The sequence below is a fragment of the Triticum urartu genome, chromosome 3 (assembly GCF_003073215.2).
Source record: "Triticum urartu cultivar G1812 chromosome 3, Tu2.1, whole genome shotgun sequence".
NCBI classification, from domain to species: Eukaryota; Viridiplantae; Streptophyta; class Magnoliopsida; order Poales; family Poaceae; genus Triticum; species Triticum urartu.
In genome coordinates, this window is record NC_053024.1 from 159,958,237 (window position 1) to 159,981,739 (window position 23,503).

At 42.5% G+C, this 23,503-nt stretch overlaps 1 protein-coding gene across 1 annotated transcript in view; it reads right to left on the reverse strand.

Annotated features, from left to right (window-relative positions):
* Positions 1 to 1,223: 1,223 nt before the first annotated feature.
* Positions 1,224 to 23,503, reverse strand: part of LOC125546749 — a 45,244-nt gene continuing 22,964 nt past the window's right edge. The window contains exons 2-7 of the mRNA XM_048710895.1: positions 9,375 to 9,543; positions 9,131 to 9,248; positions 7,860 to 8,896; positions 2,832 to 2,981; positions 1,635 to 2,018; positions 1,224 to 1,286 (exon numbers count right to left, since the gene is read on the reverse strand). Of these exons, the coding sequence (XP_048566852.1) occupies positions 1,224 to 1,286; positions 1,635 to 2,018; positions 2,832 to 2,981; positions 7,860 to 8,896; positions 9,131 to 9,248; positions 9,375 to 9,543 (1,921 nt within the window). The remainder of the gene's footprint in view (positions 1,287 to 1,634; positions 2,019 to 2,831; positions 2,982 to 7,859; positions 8,897 to 9,130; positions 9,249 to 9,374; positions 9,544 to 23,503) is intronic.

Below are 23,503 nucleotides of genomic sequence, written 5' to 3' on the forward strand. Positions count from 1 at the left end.
CCACTTGAGGGAAATTTGCTACTATCCTACAAACCTCTGCACTTGGAGGCCCAACAACGTCTACAAGAAGAAGGTTGTGTAGTAGACATCAAGCTCTTTTCTGGCGCCGTTGCCGGGGAGGTGAGTGCTTGAAGGTATATCTTTAGATCTTGCAATCGAATCTTTTTGTTTCTTGTTTTAGCACTAGTTTAGTTTATAAAAGAAAACTACAAAAAAATGGAACTAAGGTTGCCTCATATGCTTCATCTTTTTAATATCTTTCGTGAGTATGATGGAAAGGAAAATTGTGCCAAAGTGTTAGAAGAAGAATGCATTAGAATGTTTGACACTAAATCTTTGAGTGATGAGCATGATTGCAATGTTGTTAGTATGAATTCCTTGAATATCCAGGTGCGGTTGAGGGTTTCATGGAGGTAGTAGTGGTTTTTCTTCACTGCATTGTGTGTTGAAGTCATGTTGTGAAGAATTGAACCAAACTGATGCTTGACCCATTTGTGATTGCAATCAACCTTCTGATGAAGACTGAGGAGTAACTCACGATCAGTTATCACCCTGGGTGCTGTGGCTTGAGGATTTTGCTTGGCATTGTTGGCGGCAGAGTCATGTGTGGCAGAGTCATCATTGGTGGAGTAAGATGCAGCCTTGCGAAATTGACCATCCAATGGACGAATGCCTTCATCGATCACAGTAGTTGCCTTGCCCTTTTCATCAGCTGAGGAAAATGTCCTTTTGAGGACTTCAATAGGAGGCAAGTAGCTGCAGTGGTTCAGAGTGTCAGCTTTGTAGTTGAGTGAAGACCTTGTCCTGATGAATCTCATAATCCATGGCGCATAAGGCTTCAGCTCAAATGGTGACATAGCAATATTGGCTAGAGTCCTCATGAAGAAATCATGGAAGTTGACAGGAACGCCATGACAGATGTTAAAAAGCATATTCTTCATGATGCCAACGACTTCTTCATCATTTGAGTCATGGCCTTTGATAGGACTCATTGTCTTCGACAGAATGCGATAGACGGTCCGAGGAACATACAGTAATTCCTTGACGAGGAATTTGGTTCGAGGGGCCTGCCCTGGCTTCAAAGGCTTCATCAGCACTTGCATATAGTGATTTGAAAGCTCAGGTTCGTTGTAAACACAACGTGCATCTTCAAGGGGAGGACTTAGAGGAAGGGCACGAAGCAATTCAGACGCTGGTGCCTTGTAATGAGTGTTTTCCGTCATCTAGTCCAGGACCCATGAATTCACATCTTCAGAATCGCCTGTGATGTGCAACGTTGCATAGAACTGAAGAATGAGTTCTTCATTCCAATCACAGATGTCAGTGCAGAAGTTGAGCAGCCCAGCATCGTGAAGAACACTGAGGACTGGCGTGAAGCACGGCAGATACTCCATGTCTACATGAGGAATATGTGCATGGTCGAAGACTTTGTCTTTGTTTAACAACACTGAGGAATAGAAGTTGGCTTGACTAGCAGTCCAGAAACTCCTCTTCCTCATGCGAGCAGAGTCATAGGGGTTGTAATCTGTGAAGAATACATGCTCACCAAAGAAGTCTTCAGCCTTGAACTTTTGCTTCCTTGAGAATGTATCCTTTGGCTTGGGTAGAGGAGTGTCAGTGAGTTGCATCACTACCTCAGGAATCATGAGCTCAGGTTCTTCAGGCTGAGGAATTTCTGGTTCCTCCTCAGGTACAGTCACATTGTCAGCAGCAACAGTTTCTTCAGCACTAGTGGCTGGAATGTCTTCACGGACAAATGAGGTGGGATGAGTTTCTTCAGAGCCCAATTGAACTGTTGGTGCAGGGGAGTGAGGGATTTGCTGTAGTGGGGTGAAGAGTGGAGAATTTGGATGCTGACTTTCCCAAAAGTCATCATTCATCACTGGAGTTGTGCTTCCGATGTCCACATCTTCATCATCAATTTCTTCAACACCAGCCTCTTCAGCAGTAAACTGAGGCATTGGTGATGATACCACTAGGGTTGAAGGGATCGCATCCACTTTAATTTCCTCATCAATCTGCTCTGACGAAGCAGCAGATTGAGTTTCTTCATCAGATCCGCTTGGGATCTCATATTCTTCATCAAAAGGAACAAGGTCCTTTGATGGCATGGTGGAAATCGGAACAACATCGATAGGATTTTCATATGAGCTGGTCATAGGCTTCATCTTCTTTGGAGCTGAAGATTCTGAAGCACTTGATGCTTTCCTTTTCTTCACTGCAGCTCGCTCTGCAGCCTTGGTCTTCTTCACATCTGATGCAGATGGAAGGATAGGAGTTGGTGTAGGCGCAGGTGGAGCTGAGGAACTTGCTGAGACACCAGAGGCAATTGAGATGCCTGCAGTCCTTTGGCACGAGGCCAGATGCACAGGTGCTGAGGACTTTGGAGGAGGTGCTGAGGATTTTGAAGGAGCAGGAGCAGCTTGAGGAATTGGTCATGAAGATTTTGATGTTCCTGGCCGTGAGGGCGCAGCTGAGGAACTTGGCCGTGAGGGCAATGTTGGTGAAGCACTTGGCTTACGAGCAGGCTTCTTTGCCATTGATTTCCTCGGCTTGACAGAGGCCTCAGTGGCGGCAGCAGCAGCAGAATCTTTGTTGAATTTCCTCACTGCTTCTCTGGCTTGTCTTGCCAATTTGGCTTGACGCCTGGCCCATTCTTCAAGAAAGTCCTCACCGCGTTTGACGCTAGTGGGATCAGCCACTTGGCCAGGTGCCAATGGAAGTCTTGGGCATGGAGGGTTGAGAGCGAATTTCTTCATGTACTTTGGAGTAACGTATCTGTACTCCCTCCATTCACGTGCCCATCTCTGTTCAATCCTCTGAATGCGCACCTTGTGCTGATTTTTGTTTTCTTTGCCAAACTTGGCTTCATCAGGTGTGCAGTACACAGCATATATATCCTCAGGGATTTCAAATGCAGTCATAACCTCAGGTTTCTTTCCTCCTTTCTGTGGCTTCTTACCATCTGCCATATTCTTCAGCTGAGGAATTTGAACAATCGAATTCTCTGAAGAAGTATGCAGTTTTTCTTCGAGGAACGCTGCAAATGAGTTAAGTTGATGAGAACCTAGTGATTCAGCAGCGGACATGAGTACCTGTGAACAGAGTATAGTTGCGAGGAATTTGGAGAGGTCATATGCGTTCTCAGAAGGTTTTTCAAAAAGAACAAGTTTGAGGAATTTGACCAGATGCGTCTTGAAGAATTTCACTAAGCATGCTTTGTCTTAGATTCCAGAGTTGTATAGATCGGAGATCCACACAATTGAGGAATCTTGAAGAAAATAAAGCTTAGAGAAATGAATCAAGAACAGAAGATTTGTGAGGTGTTTTGTGTGTGAGGATTTGGGAAATAAAACACCTTTTGAAGATTTTGTAGAAAAGTTTCGAATCAAAGAGGGCAGTAAAAGTAACTTTTAATTACCCTGAATGAAGAACACGATGAACAGTGAGGTGAAACAGTGAAGTTCGTCGGTGTAGATCTTCCACGCCCTAACTCGGCGGAGGAAGACGTCTACAGCGGCGGCGGAGGTGAAGATTTCCGTGGTCGGCGCGAGTACGACGGCGATGAGGTCGAGGCAGTGAAGCTCTTCCTCACCGGCGACGATGGAGTAGTGGCGGTGCTAGGGTTTAGGAAGCTCGAGCGGGAGAGAGAGATCGAGCGGAGTAAAAGAAGTGAGGAAGGGGCGAGGGGTATTTATAGAGGCAATGAAAAACTGTTCGCCCAAAGATTTGGGACGAACGTGCCCCTGACCTTTCTCCTTCGTACGACATGTGTCACCCACGTACTGTGTAGTGGAGATCGTGTAAGATCGTGGGTGAATAGAATAATGCATCGTGGGATGCGGAACGGTTTGAGCGGCAAAATCAAAAATTTGGATAAGATTAGTTTTAACGTTCCGTTCGCAATTTCTTCAGCTGACAAGGACACAGTGAAGATTTTGAACGAGTTTCAAATAGAACGCACATGAAGAATTTGTGAATAGATTGGATTGAGTATAGCATAGAGGGGAAGGGTCCGATCACATTCACTTAGCAGAAAAACCAACTTGAAGAAATAGCTATAAGTGAATGCTGTAGAGGACATAAACCCATATATATATATATATATATATAGCCAATGAAGAAAAAACGACGGAACATGTGAAGATTTTGCAAATTTGAAGAATTTGAACAACTGAGGAATTTCGAAGCTGAGGAAAAACTCAAATTGAAGATTTTCAACTTTTGTGGTGGCGTGACCCATCGTATAAGAATGCTGATTTCAGACACCGCGTACAATTGTCGTAGGGGTTCTGAGAATCAAATTCTTCATTAATTTCTTCACACTTAGAGTGTTATTCTTCATTGATTGAAGAAAAACGTTTCTTCATGTGTTGCACATCTAAGTCATCAATTTTGCATAAGTGTTAGGATGAGTGCCTTTTCAAAGTACATTCGAAGACTCTAAGATGTTTAGCTCACACCGCAACTTGATAAATCTCTTCTCATCCAAGGGTTTAGTGAAGATATCGGCTAGCTGTTCTTCAGTCTTCACATGCTCAATAGAAATGTCGCCCTTCAACACATGATCGCGAAGAAAATGATGACGAATCTGAATTGGCTTTGTCTTCGAGTGCTGAACTGGGTTGTGAGCAATCTTGATGGCACTCTCATTGTCACAGAGGAGATGCACATTCTTCACGTTGACGCCATAGTCCTTGAGTGTTTGCTTCATCCATAGCAGTTGAGCACAGCAAGAACCAGTAGCAATGTACTCAGCTTCAGCAGTAGACAGTGATACGCAGTTCTGTTTCTTCGAGGACCAACAGACCAAGGATCGTCCGAGGAAATGACATGTACCAGATGTTGACTTGCGGTCCACACGATCACCAGCATAGTCAGAGTAAGAATATCCAATGAGATCAAAATCCGAGCCCTTGGGATACCATAATCCTAGTGTTGGTGTGTGAGCTAGATATCGAAGAATATGCTTCACAGCCTTATGGTGTGATTCCTTTGGTGCAGCTTGAAATCGGGCACACATGCAAACACTAAGCATTATATCTGGCCTAGATGCACATAAGTACAATAAAGAGCCAATCATGGAGCGGTATACCTTATGATCGAAGTCAATACCATTTTCATCGGTGCATAGATGACCATTTGTGGGCATAGGAATTTTGATGCCTTTGCAATCTTGCATGCCGAATTTCTTCAGGACATCTTTAAGGTATTTCTCCTGAGATATGAATATGCCATTGCGCTGTTGACGAATTTGAAGACCTAAGAAGAATTTCAACTCTCCCATCATAGACATTTGATATTCTTCACTCATCATATAGGCAAATTCATCACTATAACGTTGGTCAGTACAGCCAAAGATGATATCATCAACATATATTTGGCACACAAACAGTTCACCATCATAAGATTTAGTAAAGAGAGTGGGATCGAGTGAACCGGGTGTGAAGCCTTTCTTCATGAAGAATTCCTTCAAAGTATCATACCACGCCCGTGGGGCCTGCTTGAGTCCATAGAGGGCCTTGTTAAGTCTGAAGACTTTGTCAGGATGTTTTGGATCTTCAAAACCTGGGGGTTGAGCAACATATACTTCTTCCTCAAGCTTACCATTGAGGAATGCACTTTTCACATCCATTTGATATAAGATGATATCATGATGGTTAGCATAAGCAAGCAATATGCGAATAGCCTCAAGTCTAGAAACAGGTGCAAAAGTTTCATCGAAATCAACTCCTTCAACCTGTGTGTAGCCTTGAGCTACTAGTCGTGCCTTATTCCTCACCACAACACCATTTTCATCTTGCTTGTTGCGGTAGATCCACTTTGTGCCAATGATGTTATGCTTGCGTGGATCGGGACGATTGACCAATTCCCAGACGTTGTTGAGCTTGAACTGATGTAATTCTTCTTGCATGGCCTGAATCCACTCAGGCTCCAGAAATGCATCATCTACCTTAGTGGGCTCTGTGATAGAGACAAAAGCAAAGTGCCCACAAAAGTTAGATAGATGTGAAGCTTTTGAGCGTGTCAGAGGACCTGGTGCTCTAATGTCATCGATGATCTTCTCCACTTGCACTTCTTTTGCAACACGAGGATGAGTTGGTTGTCGTTGAGGAATTTGATCAGCATTTTCTTCAGCATCAATTTCCTCAGCATTTTCTTCAGGTACATCAGCTCGACATTCTTCATGTTCTGGAATGAATTCTTCAGCAGATTCTTCAGTAGGAATGACATCTTCGGTAGCCTTGTGTTTGATAGAGTCCTTAGGTGCTGGTTCATCTAACACAGAAGGTAGGTGCTCTCTTTGCGATCCATTAGTTTCATCGAACCGCACATCTACAGTTTCAACAATCTTGTGAAGAACATTGTTGAAGACTCTGTAGGTGTGCGAGTCCTTTCCGTAACCAAGCATAAAACCTTCATGTGCTTTCGGTGCAAATTCAGAGTTGTGATGAGGATCTCTAATCCAACATTTAGCACTGAAGACTTTGAAATAACTCACATTGGGTTTCTTGTTAGTGAGGAGTTCATAGGCAGTCTTCTTGAAGAATTTGTGAAGATATACTCTGTTGATGATATGGCACGCAGTATCAAGTGCATCGACCCAGAAACGATGAGGGGTTCTGTATTCGTCAAGCATAGTGCGAGCCATCTCAGCAAGAGTCCTGTTCTTGCGCTCCACGACGCCATTCTGTTGAGGAGTATAGGGAGCAGATAACTCATGAGTAATACCAAGTTCATCAAGATAGTCATCGAGACCCGAATTCTTGAACTCAGTGCCATTGTCACTTCTGATGTGCTTCATCTTCACACCAAAGTTGGTTGAAGCCCTCGAGGAAAATCATTTGAAGACTTCCTGCACTTCATGTTTGTAAGAAACAAGGTGTACCCATGTGTAACGAGAGTAATCATCAACAATAACAAAGCCATATTGAGATGCTTCATTTGAAACATAGGAATAGTGATTAGGACCGAAGAGATCCATGCGAAGCAATTCGAATGGACGAGTAGTGGTCATGATGGTCTTCACTGGATGCTTGGCCTTAGTCATCTTTCCAGCTTCACAGGCGCCGCATAAGTGATCCTTGAGGAATTTGACATTCTCAATGCCAATAACATGCTTCTTCTTCGCAAGCGTGTGCAAATTCCTCATGCCTGCATGACCAAGTCGTCGATGCCATAGCCATCTTTCTGAAGATTTTGCAAGTAGGCACACGGCTGGTTGTGAATCTGCAGAGAAATCAACAATATACAAGTCTCCTCTCCTAAAGCCTTCGAAGACTTTGGATTTGTCAGCTTCCATAATCACAACACAACGATACTTGCCAAAGACAACAACCATATCAAGATCACAAAGCATTGAGACAGACATAAGGTTGTATCCTAAGGACTCAACAAGCATGACTTTGTCCATGTGTCGATCCTTTGTGATAGCAACCTTACCTAGACCCAATACCTAACTTTTGCTTTTGTCAGCGAAGATGATATGCTTCAGATGTGATGACGATAAGGGAGCATCCATCAATAGATTTCTGTCACCAGTCATGTGATTTGTACATCCACTATCAAGGACCCACCCAGTGGCTTTGGGTTGATCATCCTGCAGATGAATTAGTGCAACTTACGAACCTCATATACTTCAACAGTGAAGAATATGATATCACAATTCATCAGATCAATTTCATCAAGCAGTTATACAGATAAAACAATGTGAGGACGTGAGAAATGAAGATTCATTTCTTCATGATTAGCCTGCGTCCTTTCAGGCAATTTGTCAGGTCCCCAGCAAATTCTTCAGACGTTACAGTACGTCTGGAGACCTAACCCTGCATAAGAGATTAGTTCTTTTTCTTCACCACCCACATCTGAAGGGGTGGCAAAGAGTTCATCACTCTGTGAGCTCCATATGAGAATGGTGGCATAGAGGCCAAACCATTTCGTTTCACATAAGAGGGGTTAGGGTAAGCATATGAATAAGCAGAGAAATTCTTCGAGGACTTATGAACATAATGATTAGAAGAATAATGCTCATATTCATAGCCCTTGGCTCTTCCCTGCGAAACAGAGTTGTTAGCACGATGATGTTCATATGAGGACTTTGATCCTTTTGAGGAATTTGATCCACGTGAGGAATTTGGTCCGTATGAGGACTTGGATCCATATGAAGAATTTGGTCCATATGAAGAATTTGATCTGGGGTTCCTATTCTTCACAGGTGGTGTCATGAGGACATTCACCCGAAGACTTTCAAGGCACCTTTTGGGAACCCAGATTTTCTTCATAGGGGAACCATTCCTACAGTTAGTGCCAACATATCTAGCAAATACTTCACCATTCTGATTTTTAAACAGTTTATAGTTGGAGTCAAATGACTCATCAGAAGAATGAGAAGATTCACATGTATAGCTAGATAAATTAGATGGACCAACTGGAGGTCCTTTTGCAGCAACCCATGAGGTTTTGGGGTACTGCTCAGGCTTCCAATATGTACCATCAGCATTGAGTTTCCTCTCAAAGGCAATACCCTCTTTCCTAGGGTTCCTGTTGAGGATCTGATTTTTAAGCACATCACAAAGAGTCTGATGCCCTTTGAGGCTTTTGTACATGCCTGTCATGTACAATTCCTTCAGCCCTGCATCGTTAGTGATACTAGCAATGTCCTCAGATGAGGAATTAGTGATAGCAGAGGCAGGTGAAGAATTTGTAACATTAGAAGCATTTGAACATTCAGGTGAAGAATTAGCAGATTCTCGTTCAATGCATTTCAAACATGGAGGAACAAATTCTTCCTGAGTAGCGCTGATTTGTTGAGCAAGTAATGAATCGCGCTCCTTCTGAAGATCTTCATAACTCATTCTTAGCTTCTCATGATCAGATAAGAGAGAGTTAAGCTGATCTTGAAGGGAGTCATACTTAGAATGAAGTCCCTGAAGACTTTCAGCCAAAGCTTTTGACTGATCCATTTCTTCACCCAACATATCATCGCTCTTACTAAGCATTTCGTGAGCCTTTTCCAAAGCTCTTTGTTGTTTAGCAGCAAGGGAAGCAAGTTTGACATAACTGGGTCCAAATTCATCACCAGATTCATCATCACTAGATTCAGACAGATAGCATTCAGTTACCTTTTCACCATCTGCCATAAGGCATGATGAGGATGATGATGATTCTGGTTCAAATGTCATTGACTTGAGAGATTCCTTGAAGTCCTCAAACCAAGGGTCATGACAGGTTCGATGGCCTTCATAGACGTCGGAGAGACGGTCCCAGATAAGCTTTGCCTGATCGAGATGCATGATGTTCCTGAACTGATTTTGAGACAGATAGGAGCAGATGACATCCTTCGCCGTGAGGTTGAGAAGAGTGTACTTGCGAATGTCATCAGCTTCCGCCATCTTGCACAGGTCGGTCAGACCAATCTCAGTGACGGTCCACAGCTCGCTGTTCATCGCCATGAGACGCTTCTTCATCATGGCCTTCCATTTGGGATACTCATGACCGTCAAAGATGGGGATGTCACTTTCTTCATATCTGCGGTCGACAAAACTAAAACTCCAGGCGGTTAAACCAAAATCACACAGAATAAGGGAGTACCTCGCTCTGATACCAATTGAAAGTGCGTTATATCGACTAGAGGGGGGGTGAATAGGCGATTTTTATGAAATTCTTCACTGAGGAATTTGCTAGTGAGGAAATTCCTTAGCGAAGAACTACTAGCAGTGGAATAAGTACTCAGAAGTAAACATAGCAGAATACATGCATGGTCATCATGATGAAATGAAGATAAACACAGAGTACAGAAAGCGTAAACACAGGATAGCTAGCACAAGATGAAGATAAACAGACTAAAGAAATTGAACTGAGGAAATTGAGAAAGTCTTCAGTTAAAGTCTTCAAACACATATATGAACAAACACACAACACAGTAATGAGGAAATGAAAGTGTTGAGGAAATAGAACCAGTTGGTTTGGTGAAGACAATGATTTGGTAGACTAGTTCCAACTGCTGTCTCAGTTGTACATCTGGTTGGAGCGGCTGAGTATTTAAACTCGAGGACACATAGTCCCGGACACCCAGTCCTGAACACGCAGCTCAGGACACCAAGTCCTCGCCGTATTCTCCTTGAACTAAGGTCACACAGACCTCGTCCAATCACTCGTGGTAAGTCTACAGGTGACTTCCGAACCTTCACAAACTCGGTCACTTGGCAATCCACAATTCCTCTTGGATGCTCTAGACCATGACGCCTAACCGTCTGGAAGAAGCACAGTCTTCAAAGGTAACAAGCGTCAGATCCACGCAGGATCAATCTCTTTAGTGATGCTCAATCATTTTGGGTTTGTAGGTGTTTGGGTTTGGGTTTGGATTTTCCTCACTTGATGATGATTTTCACTCAAAGTCCTCGGAGGATGGGATGCTCTCAAATGACAAGTGTCAGTTTCTTCGGAGCAGCCAACCAGCTAGTGGTTGTAGGGGGCGGCTATTTATAGCCTAGGGAGCAGCCCGACATGATAAGACATAAATGCCCTTCAATGATATGACCGTTGGATGGATAAGATATTTTGGGACAGCTGGCGCGTAGCACAGCAACGGTCGGAAATTTGAGGTACAAATTCCTCAGGGCTATCATGTTCCTCACTTGTAGGCAATCGCACTGGCGAATTCCTAACTCCTCAGTCTCAGAACAAATTCCTCAGTGACCAGAAGAACTGCGTCTCTGTCACTGAAGAAATTGACTGATCTGTATGAGATTTCCAATGGCTTCACTCGAAGGGATTGGTAGGTGTAGGATTTTGAGTTGAGCATCACATGGAAATTTTCTCCTTAGTATTTCCTCGACCCCCTTTAACAGTACGGTGTTTCCTATGACTCAAGAAAGAGAAAATTAAACAACGAAAACAAAAGTCTTCACGCCTCATGTTCCTCGAATGAATACCAAGTCTTCAAGGTCACACCAATTTCTTCACTTCCAAAGTCTTCAGAAAGTCTTCAGAATATCAAAGTCTTCAGTCGAAGAACTTCATTTTTAGGGGTCGACTTTCTCTGTAAATAACAAACTCCTCGTAGACTTATAGACCTGTGTACACTCATAAACACATTAGATCCTTAACCTATAAGTCTTCAATACACCAAAATCACTGAGGGGCACTAGATGCACTTACAGTTTGTTCTCCGCTATTAGTGACTTTGGAGTGACTCTTCGTTGCATGTTGAGGGATAGTTATATGATCCAATTATGTTATTATTGTTGAGAGAACTTGCTAGTGAAAGTATGAAACCTAGGCCTTGTTTCCTATCATTGCAATACCGTTTATGCTCACTTTTACCATTTGCTACCTTGCTGTTTTTATATTTTCAGTTTACAAAAACCTATATCTACCAGCCATATTGCACTTGTATCACCATCTCTTTGCCGAACTAGTGCACCTATACAATTTACCATTGTATTGGGTGTGTTGGGGACACAAGATACTCTTTGTTATTTGGTTGCAGGGTTGCTTGAGGGAGACCATCTTCATCCTACGCCTCCCACGGATTGATAAACCTTAGGTCATCCACTTGAGGGAAATTTGCTACTGTCCTACAAACCTCTGCACTTGGAGGCCCAACAACGTCTACAAGAAGAAGTTTGTGTAGTAGACATCAAGCTCTTTTCTGGCGTCGTTGCCGGGGAGGTGAGTGCTTGAAGGTATATCTTTAGATCTTGCAATCGAATCTTTTTGTTTCTTGTTTAATCACTAGTTTAGTTTATAAAATAAAACTACAAAAAATGGAATTAAGGTTGCCTCATATGCTTCATCTTTTTAATATCTTTCGTGAGTATGATGGAAAGGAAAATTGTGCCAAAGTGTTAGAAGAAGAATGCATTAGAATGTTTGGCACTAAATCTTTGAATGATGAGCATGATTGCAATGTTGTTAGTATGAATTCCTTGAATATCCATGATGCTAATGATATGCAAAGCCACAAGCTTGGGGAAGCTATGTTTGATGAAGATGATATTTTTTGTCCCCCAAGCTTTGATGAGCAAATTTACTATGATGAAAGCATGCCTCCTATCTATGATGATTATTGTGATGACACGTATGCTATATAGAATAATGATAACCATGAAACTTGTCATCTTGATCTTAATTTTCAATCACATGATAGCTATTTTGTTGAGTTTGCTCCCACTACTATTGATGAGAATAAATTTGCTTATGTGGGAAGTAATAAAATTTCTACGCAAGTAGATCATGAAAAGAATGTTTTAGGTGCTGGTTATATTGTTGAATTCATTCATGATGCTACTGAAAATTATTATGAGGGAGGAGTATATGCTTGTAGGAATTGCAATAATATCAAGTTTCCTCTCTATGTGCTTAAGGTTTTGAAGTTATGCTTGTTTTGCCTTCCTATGCTAGTTGATTATTGTTCCCATAAGTTGTTTGCTCACAAAATCCCTATGCATAGTAAGTGGGTTAGACTTAAATGTGCTAGTCATATTCTTCATGATGCTCTCTTTATGTTTCAATTCTTATCTCTTATGTGAGCATCATTGAAATCATCATGCCTAGCTAGGGGCGTTAAACGATAGCGCTTGTTGGGAGGCAACCCAATTTTATTTTAGTTTCTTGCTTTTTGGTTCTATTTAGGAATAAATAATCCATCTAGCTTCTGTTTAGATGTGGTTTTGTGTTTTAATTAGTGTTTGTGCCAAGTAGAACCTTTGGGAAGACTTGGGTGAAGTCTTTATGATCATGCTGTAAAAAACAGAAACTTTAGCGCTCACGAGATTACCTAAAACTTTTTACTGGAGAGTGCTATTTAGTTGATTCTTTTTGCATATGATTACTAGACAAATTACTCAGGTCCACCAATTTATTTTAGAATTTTTTGAGTTCCAGAAGTTTGTGTTAGTTACAGATTACTACAGACTATTCTTTTTTTGACAGATTCTGTTTTCATTGTGTCGTTTGCTTATTTTGATGAATCTAAGGCTAGTAAAATAATTTATAAACCATATAGAAGTTTTAATACAGTAGGTTGAACACCAATATAAATAAAGAATGAGTTCATTACAGTAACTTGAAGTGGTGTTTTGTTTTCTTTCGCTAACGGAGCTTACGAGTTTTCTGTTAAGTTTTGTGTTGTGAAGTTTTCAAGTTTTGGGTAAAGATTCGATGGACTATGGAATAAGGAGTGGCAAGAGCCTAAGCTTGGGGATTCCCAAGGCACCCCAAGGTAATATTCAAGGATAACCAAGAGCCTAAGCTTGGGGATGCCCCGGAAGGCATCCCCTCTTTCGTCTTCGTTCATCGGTAACTTTACTTGGAGCTATATTTTTATTCACCACATGATATGTGTTTTGCTTGGAGAGTCATTTTGTTTTCTTTAGATTTGCTTGATGTTTGAATAAAGTATCAAGATCTGAAATTCTTAAAATGGGAGAGTATTCACATAGTTGCATAATTATTCGACTACTCATTGATCTTCACTTATATCTTTTGGAGTAGTTTGTTGTTTGCTCTAGTGCTTCACTTATATCTTTTAGAGCACGGTGGTGGTTTTATTTTTAAAGAAATAGATGAACTCTCATGCTTCACTTATATTATTTTGAGAGTCTTAAATATCATGGTAATTTGCTTAAATAATCCTAATATGCTAAGCATACAAGATTTGTAAGAATTCTTATGAGTGTGTTGAATACTAAGAAAAGTTTGATGCTTGATAATTGTTTTGAGATATGAAGATGGTGATATTAGAGTCATGCTAGTTGAGTAGTTGTGAATTTGAGAAATACTTGTGTTAAAGTTTGTGATTCCCGTAGCATGCACATATGGTGAACCGTTATGTGATGAAGTCGGAGCATAATTTATTTATTGATTGTCTTCCTTATGAGTGGCGGTTGGGGACGAGCGAGGGTATTTTCCTACCAATCTATCCCCCTAGGAGCATGCACGTAATACTTTGCTTTGATAACTTCTAGATTTTTGCAATAAGTATATGAGTTCTTTATGACTAATGTTGAGTCCATGGATTATACGCACTCTTCTTCCTTCCACCATTGCTAGCCTCTCTAATACCGCGCACTTTTCACCGGTATCATACAACCACCATATACCTTCCTCAAAACAGCCACCATACCTACCTATCTTGGCATTTCCATAGCCATTCTGAGATATATTGCCATGCAACTTTCCACCCTTTCGTTTATTATGACACGCTCCATCATTGTCATATTGCTAGCATGATCATGTAGTTGACATCGTATTCGTGGCAAAGCCACCGTTCATAATTCTTTCATACATGTCACTCTTGATTCATTGCACATCCTGGTACACCGCCGGAGGCATTCATATAGAGTCATCTTTTGTTCTAAGTATCGAGTTGTAATTGTTGAGTTGTAAGAAAATAAAAGTGTGATGATCTTCATTTTTAGAGCATTGTCCCAAGTGAGGAAAGGATGATGGAGACTATTAGTCCCTCAGAAGTCGGGATGAGACTCCGGACGAAAAAGAAAAAAAAAGAAAAAAAGAGGCCATAAAAAAAGAGAAAAGGCCCAAATAAAAAAAATAAAAAAATGAGAGAAAAAGAGAGAAGGGACAATGTTACTATCCTTTTACCACACTTGTGCTTCAAAGTAGCACCATGATCTTCATGATAGAGAGTCTCTCATTTTGTCACTTTCATATACTAGTGGGAATTTTTCATTATAGAACTTGGATTGTATATTCCAATGACGGCCTTCCTCAAATTGCCCTAGTTCTTCGTGAGCAAGCGAGTTGGATGCACACCCACTTAGTTTTTTTTGATGAGCTTTCATATACTTATAGCTCTAGTGCATCAATTGCATGGCAATCCCTACTCACTCACATTGATATCTATTGATGGGCATCTCCATAGCCCGTTGATACGCCTAGTTGATGTGAGACTATCTTCTCCTCTTTTTGTCTTCTCCACAACCACCATTCTATTCCACATATAGTGTTATGTCGATGGCTCGCGCTCATGTATTGCATGAAGATTGAAAAAGTTTTGAAAATGTCAAAAGTATGAAACAATTGCTTGGCTTGTCATCGGGGTTGTGCATGATTTAAATACTTTGTGTGGTGAAGATAGAGCATAGCCAGACTATATGATTTTGTAGGGATAACTTCCTTTGGCGATGTTATTTTGAGAAGACATAATTGCTTTGTTAGTATGCTTGAAGTATTGTTATTTTTATGTCGACATTGAACTTTTGTCTTGAATCTTATGGATCTAAATATTCATACCACAATTAAGAAGAATTACATTGAAATTATGCCAAGTAGCACTCCGCATCAAAAATTCTTTTTTATCATTTACCTACTCGAGGACGAGCAGGAATTAAGCTTGGGGATGCCTGATACGTCTCCAACGTATCTATAATTTTTGATTGCTCCATGCTATATTATCTACTGTTTTGGACCATATTGGGCTTTATTATCCACTTTTATATTATTTTTGGGACTAACCTATTAACCGGAGGCCCAACCCAGAATTGCTGTTTTTTTGCCTATTTCAGTGTTTCGAAAAAAAGGAATATCAAACGGAGTCGAAACGGAACGAAATCAACTGGAGAAGTTATTTTTGGAAGGAAAGCTACCGGAAAAGCTTGGAGTGCACATCAGGAAAGAAGGGAGGTGCCCACGAGGGTGGGGGGGCGCGCCCACCCCCCTAGGGCGCGCCCCCTGCCTCGTGGCCCCCCCTTCGGTCCACCAACGTACTTCTTTCACCCATATATACCTACGTACCCTAAAACTTCCAGAATAGAGACTAGATTGGGAGTTCCGCTGCCGCAAGCCTCTGTAGCCACCAAAAACCAATCGGGACCCTGTTCCGGCACCCTGCCGGAGGGGGGAACCCTCACTGGTGGCCATCTTCATCATCCCGGCGCTCTCCATGACGAGGAGGGAGTAGTTCACCCTCGGGGCTGAGGGTATGTACCAGTAGCTATGTGTTTGATCTCTCTCTCTCTCGTGTTCTTGATTTGGCACGATCTTTATGTATCGCGAGCTTTTCTATTATAGTTGGATCTTATGTTGCTTTTCCCCCTCTACTCTCTTGTAATGGATTGAGTTTTCCCTTTGAAGTAATCTTATCGGATTGAGTCTTTAAAGATTTGAGAACACTTGATGTATGTCTTGCCGTGCGTATCTGTGGTGACAATGGGATATCACGTGATTCACTTGATGTATGTTTTGGTGATCAACTTGCGGGTTCTGCCCATGAACCTATGCATAGGGGTTGGCACACGTTTTCATCGTGATTCTCCGGTAGAAACTTTGGGGCACTCTTTGAGGGTCTATGTGTTGGTTGGATAGATGAATCTGAGATTGTGTGATGCATATCGTATAATCATACCCACGGATACTTGAGGTGACATTGGAGTATCTAGGTGACATTAGGGTTTTGGTTGATTTGTGTCTTAAGGTGTTATTCTAGTACGAACTCTAGGGCTGTTTGTGACACTTATAGGAATAGCCCAACGGATTGATTGGAAAGAATAACTTTGAGGTGGTTTCGTACCCTACCATAATCTCTTCATTTGTTCTCCGCTATTAGTGACTTTGGAGTGAATCTTTGTTGCATGTTGAGGGATAGTTATATGATCCAATTATGTTATTATTGTTGAGAGAACTTGCACTAGTGAAAGTATGAACCCTAGGCCTTGTTTCCTATCATTGCAATACCGTTTATGCTCACTTTTACCACTTGCTACCTTGCTGTTTTTATATTTTCAGTTCACAAAAACCTATATCTACCATCCATATTGCACTTGTATCACCATCTCTTCGCCGAACTAGTGCACCTATACAATTTACCATTGTATTGGATGTGTTGGGGACACAAGAGACTGTAACATCCCAAATTTTCAATTTGGAATGTTATACACTTGATCATATGCATATCATATTTTCTTGCATTTTGGTTGATCCTAGAAATTTCACGCAACTCAAGGACCCTCGGAGAGAGTTGGAGATTTCGTTATTTTCATATTTGAGAGTTCCCTCGAATTTTGAAAATAGGATCATTTGATTTATTTATTTTATCTTCAATAATTTTTCCGGTGTCAATATATGAGAGAGGGAATAATATGAGTTTCCCAAATTTAGGAAAAATGAAGATATAATAAATAGATCAATTTTGCTTTCCGGTGTTTATTTGCATTTTATTTGGATAGGGAAAAATGCGCGTTTTCAAAAATTGCATTTTAGGTCCGGAGAAAAGTTCATTTTGTTCGGCTCATTTTTAGGAGTCGGGGAAAATTTACTTTAGATTTTTCGGAGTTCGTTTAGATCCCTTTTTTGTTTTTTTTCTTTTTCTGCGCGAGGAAACTATTTAAATTTTTTTTTTTGAGCAGCGCCTTGGGCCAAAGGCCCAAGCCAAGCCACCTACCGCCGCGCTCCCAGGCGCTAGGCGCCGAGCCAGGAGCCGGTCGGCCGCCGCCGCCTCTTGCTAGGACCGAATCCTTTTAGGATTCTAGGGCGCTCCCTTGTCCCCTTTCCTTATTCCGTTTATTTTCTAGATCTTTCCTACTCCTATTCTAATTCCTTGTCCTCTACCCCAAGTAAACCCCTCCCCTCCCCAATATAAATACCCAAGCACCCCCCCTCTAAACACATCAAATCAAAGCCCCTCTCCTCCACACCGCGCCTTGCACCGCCGCCGCGCCGCATCACACCGCGCCCTGCGTCACCGCCACCGTGCCGCATCACACCGCGCCTCACCGCCGCCGCCGCCACACACCCGCGCCGCCGCCGCACCTTGCCCACGCCGCCGCCCAACGCCGCCCCCGCCGGAGCCCCGTTCGCCGGAGATCCTCGCCAAGGTTGCCCCGCGCTACATCTATTCTTTTTCTCGGATCGTTTTCTTCTAATCGTTCCGATTCTTTTCTTCTCTAAACCGTTCCGGTTTTCTAGATCGGTTTTTCATTCGGTTTTTCTTCTCCGAAACCCTAGATCGGATTCGTTTTCTTTTCCGATTTAGTTGCTTTGGACCGTTCGCCGGACCGTTCGTCCTAACGAACGTGATCACCGGATTCTTCTAGGTTAACGAACGTCCGTTCGTTTAACCGTTCTTCTTTTTCTTTTCGTCGGATTTATTCCGCGATCGCGATCTCAGATCCGATCTTCTTCCTAGTCTATCTTTTCGCTCGTTTATCGGAATCAGGTGATTCAAACGCCTGGAGTTTCGTCTCGAAACCGCCGTTCCGTCTAATCAACTTGAACAAGCTTTTGTTACAGTAAAATTTTGACCTAGTTTCAACTTGCTAGAACCGAGTTGTTTTCTTCCGCCGTTTGTTTTTCGTTCTTTCTTTGCAACCGGAGTTCTTAAGTTGAACTACCTGGTTCGTTCTCTTGTTCGAGTTTTACCTGTGCACTAGATGAGTACTTATTGTATGCTTGTTGTTTGTCTGCGATAGATTACCCGGATTGCGCCGCTTGTTACTTCGAAACCCTAGGACTCGCGGATCATCAGCAAGGCAAGTAACACTTTGATCATACCTTTTCTACAACCCATGTTTTATTGCATTAGATCAATCCTCACACATTGCATGATTAGGATCTAATTAAATTATGGGATGGGAAGTAGATGAGGTAGTACCTATTACCTGTATTATTATGAAACCTTTGGGAGTTACTTCTACGTTTACTTATTATGCCATGCTATGCTAGTAGACGTGGATTGGGTGAGTGATATCCATGACAGATGTGAGATTGATAATTTTAATGGTTTATCTAAGGTGGCAACTTAAACACACATCTGGGTGGATTGAGGCACCTGATGTCTATCAGGACTTGCCTGTTTTTTTTAGACCGCCACCCAGGCTCAAAGGGATCATAAGATAATTCATGCTAGAAACTTCCGTGTGCAGCCACATGCCACTATGGGCTCTGGCATAGTTGACTAAGTTGTGCGAACTCTTACGGGGTGGACTTAGCAGATGTAGGGGATGTAGGTGTACCGGTCTACCCCACATGTAAGGTGCTAGTGCTTCTGAAAGACTATGTCTCGGTCATCCGTTTCTCAAACACCATGTAGTGCGAGAAAACAAACGGAGGCGATCGAGTCATGTGGGGAAAAGTGCGCAAACCTCTGCAGAGTAACAAACTAATCATGATTAGCCGTGTCCCCGGTTATGGACAACTTGAGTATCTAGTACTTGAATATCATTGTGAATCTCAACATGTTACTTCTAATTAATGTTATTGGGTTTTAATTATTTTTAATTGGGATTGAGAATGCTGTCAACCATTCTCAATGTTTCACAACCACCATGATAGTTAAATAAAATTTATTCCTTTGCAGTAGGGAAAAACTGGCTTTACGCAAAACTGTAACCATAGAGCTTTCCACCAGCCATATATGCATATAGTATAGCTGTTTCATTCCATTACTCTCTATGTGTTACTTTGCCAGCATATTCCATGTGCTGACCCGTTTTCGGGCTGCAACGTTAATGTTGCAGACTTTTCAGATGACGATTGAGGTGTTTTAGGTCGTGGTTCTATACTCAGTGATGCCGCTGGAGTTGATGGACCCATTTATCTTCCAAGTCTTCCGCTGTTATCTTTAAAATATGGCCTTAAGCCATATTTATTGTAATAAGTTCTTTTTTGAGCCATCGATGTAATAAGTGTGTGATTGCAACTCTGCTATAAAACCGCGATGTACTGTGTGGTGTCAGCATTACTGATCCAGGGATGACACCGTAGCACAGTAGACGTGATCCATTCGGGTCAGGTCACTACAGAGATGGTATCAGAGCACACGCTGACTGTAGGACACGACCACTAAGTTAAAGCCATAGATCACCCTTCTCTTCTCATTTTCTAACTCCTCATCTTTTCTACTCTATTAGGATGACGCACGCGAAGATTAAGTACGCTCAACCGGATGAAGGCACACCATTTGGATTTCACCTGAAGGAAGTCACCAAGTACCTGAACATTGGATTACCAAGCTTCACGGGAACCTTCAACGCCACTCTGCCTGAAGAGGAGCGCTGGAAGATTCAAGCTCACGTTCCGGGAAGAACATTCGCGCCAATCACGAAGTCCATAGATAGTGTTTTCAATGCACCAACCTGGAGTCTAGGAAGGAGCATGGCAGCTCATATCACCATAGGACGCATTGGAGAAGTTTATCAGGAAGACCTCAAGGATACTATCTACCAGATTTGCAGACGCTGTGATGAACAATGGGAGTTAGTCAGGACCAAGAAAGATAGATCCATTGCATCTTTCATCCAGGAGTTAAACCAGCACATTCGACGCCACGAGAACCAGATGTGCAATGATATGGTAGAGTTGAAGAATGCGAAGGCAAGGATCATCGAGCTAGAAGGAGAACTGAAGTCTACACGCAAGGACTACATGGACGAGATCGTAGCTCTAGCAAGGCACAATTGCGATCTTAAGCAGGAGATTGAAGAACTCAAGAGCAAGTTAGCATCCCAGGAGGACGACAAGTATGTCGCATGTCCAGAAAACTACATCATCATCGACGACACCGATTCGGATCCAAGTGAACCCGACTTTGAAGACGAAGCTGGAGTAGATATCATGGAGTCTTCCACCGGTTCAAATTTCTAGATGACCACCAGATAGTAATAGTATTCCCCCATGTAAACACATTATAGTCGAGCACTTTTGCGATAGTTAGACCGTTTGTAAGCCCTTGTTTGATTGATTGAAGTGAATTGTGTGCTTTTGCCTCATGTGCATATGGGTAGTGTTTTCCCTTTAGACCCCCTCTATTCTTAATTCTCGTCTTTTCTAAACCCTCTGATGCCTCCGAGACGTGACAATGGATTTCCACCAGAGCTCACTCAGTTGATCCAGCAGCAGAATCAATTGATGCAGATGTTAGTTCAGAACCAGCAGAACAACAACAACAACCCACCACCACCACCTGTTGACCACTTAGCCCGTTTCCTTAGGCTGAATCCGCCAGTGTTTTCTAGTAGCACCGAGCCGATAGTAGCAGACGATTGGCTCCGCAAGATAGGAAGGGAGTTGACCACTGCAGGATGCACGGATGGTGAGAAAGTGAAGTTTGCCGCACACCAGCTTGACGGACCCGCGGCAGCATGGTGGGAGAATTTCACAGCCACTTACCCAGTTGACACTGTCACATGGGATCAGTTTCAGCAAGCTTTCCGCACTGCCCATGTTTCAGCAGGAGCTATGGCCATAAAGAAGCGTGAGTTTCGCAACTTACGCCAAGGAGGAAGGACTGTTGGCCAGTATGTGGAAGAGTTTAGTAAGCTAGCCCGTTATGCCCCAGATGACGTTGCTACGGATGCAGCCAAGCAGGAGAAGTTTCTGGAAGGATTGAATGATGAACTAAGCATGCAGTTGATGGTAGAAAATTTCAACAACTACCAGGAGTTGGTAGATCGTGCCATCATGATTGAAGGGAAGCAACAGCAGATTGAGAACCGTAAGAGGAAGTATGGACAGGGGAAGTATAACTCTGGAGCCCAGCAGAAGCCCCGTTTTACCCCTAAACCGGGATTTAAGTTTCAGCACACCCATGGAGGAGGTAGCTCGCACAACCATAATGGGCACAAGAATGGTAATGGGAATGGAGGAAGCAACGGCCAGAACCGAACAACCCCATCAACCCCAACCAAGAGAGACCTGAGTCAAGTCACCTGTTTCAAGTGTTCGAAGACCGGACATTATGCCAATGAATGTCCTGAAGGCCAGAATGGAAATGGCAATGGAAGCTCTGGGAAGAAGCCGAACCCTTTCAATAGGGGACAGGTGAACCACGTTAATGTGGAGGAGATTGAAGATCAGCCCGATGCAGTAATCGGTAAGTTTTTGGTTAAGTCATTTACTGCACTCGTTCTTTTTGATACTGGTGCATCGCATTCATACATATCAAGGGGATTTGTGGAAAAGTATAGCCTGCCCACTAGGATTCTTAAAACACCTATGCTAGTAAGCTCGACAGGAGCAGAATACATGGCCAGACAAGGATGTTTTCAAGTACCATTGAGTATAGGAAGGCATGTATTCCCAACGGATTTAATTATTCTGGAATCCCAAGGTCTGGATGTGATTCTTGGTATGGATTGGCTGTCGATGTATGGAGGAAACATCGATTGCACCAGTAAGACAATTTTGCTTACCACACCAGAAGGAAGAAGGATCAAGTATGTATCCCGGCATGTGCCAAACAGGACACAAGTGAATTGCTTATCAGGAGTTGTGCAGGAGGAAGTACCAGTGGTAAAGGATTTTCCTGATATATTTCCTGAGGAATTACCAGGCATGCCACCGGATAGAGACATTGAGTTTTTGATTGAGTTATTGCCAGGTACAGGCCCAATATCGAAGCGACCGTACCGGATGCCAGCAAAGGATTTGGTGGAAATTAAGAATCAGATTAAGGAGTTATTGGATAAAGGTTACATTCGCCCAAGTTCGTCACCTTGGGGATCACCCGTACTTCTAGTGGAAAAGAAGGATGGATCATTAAGGATGGTTGTAGATTATCGGGGATTGAATGAAGTAACCATCAAGAACAAGTACCCACTGCCAATGATCAACGATCTGTTTGATCGATTGCAAGGAGCTAAAGTGTTTTCCAAGATCGATTTGCGATCAGGGTACCATCAGTTGAAGATTCGAGAGCAGGACATACCTAAGACAGCATTCACCACAAGATATGGACTGTATGAGTATACCGTTATGTCATTTGGATTGACTAACGCACCTGCCTATTTTATGAACCTGATGAACAAAGTGTTTATGGAGTTTTTGGATAAGTTCGTCGTAGTGTTCATTGATGACATCCTAGTTTATTCAAAGAATGAAGAGGAGCATAAGGAACATTTGCGTTTGGTTTTGGAGAAATTAAGGGAACATCAGTTATATGCCAAATTCAGCAAATGTGAGTTTTGGTTGAAGGAAGTTGGATTCCTCGGACACGTTATATCCAGAGAAGGTATAGCAGTTGACCCCAAAAAGGTTGAGACCGTAACCGAATGGGAAGCACCAACAACAGTTGGAGAGATCCGGAGTTTTCTTGGACTCGCAGGATACTAACGGAGATTTATTGAGAATTTCTCAAAAATTGCGAAGCCTATGACGGAGTTGTTGAAGAAGGAAACTAAGGTCAAATGGACTGAGGAGTGTGAGGCTAGTTTCCAGGAGTTGAAGAAACGTTTGGTTACCTCACCGGTATTGATTTTGCCAGATCAGACCAAGGATTATGAGGTGTATTGCGACGCTTCACGTCGAGGACTTGGAGCAGTGCTTATGCAGGAAGGGAGAGTTGTTTCGTATGCATCACGACAACTGAAGCCTCATGAGTTGAATTATGCCAAGCATGATTTGGAGTTAGCAGCCGTAGTGCATGCATTGAAGACGTGGAGACATTTCCTCATTGGAAATCATTGTGAGGTGTACACGGATCATAAGAGTTTGAAGTACATTTTCACTCAGAAGGAGTTGAACCTCCGACAGAGGAGATGGTTGG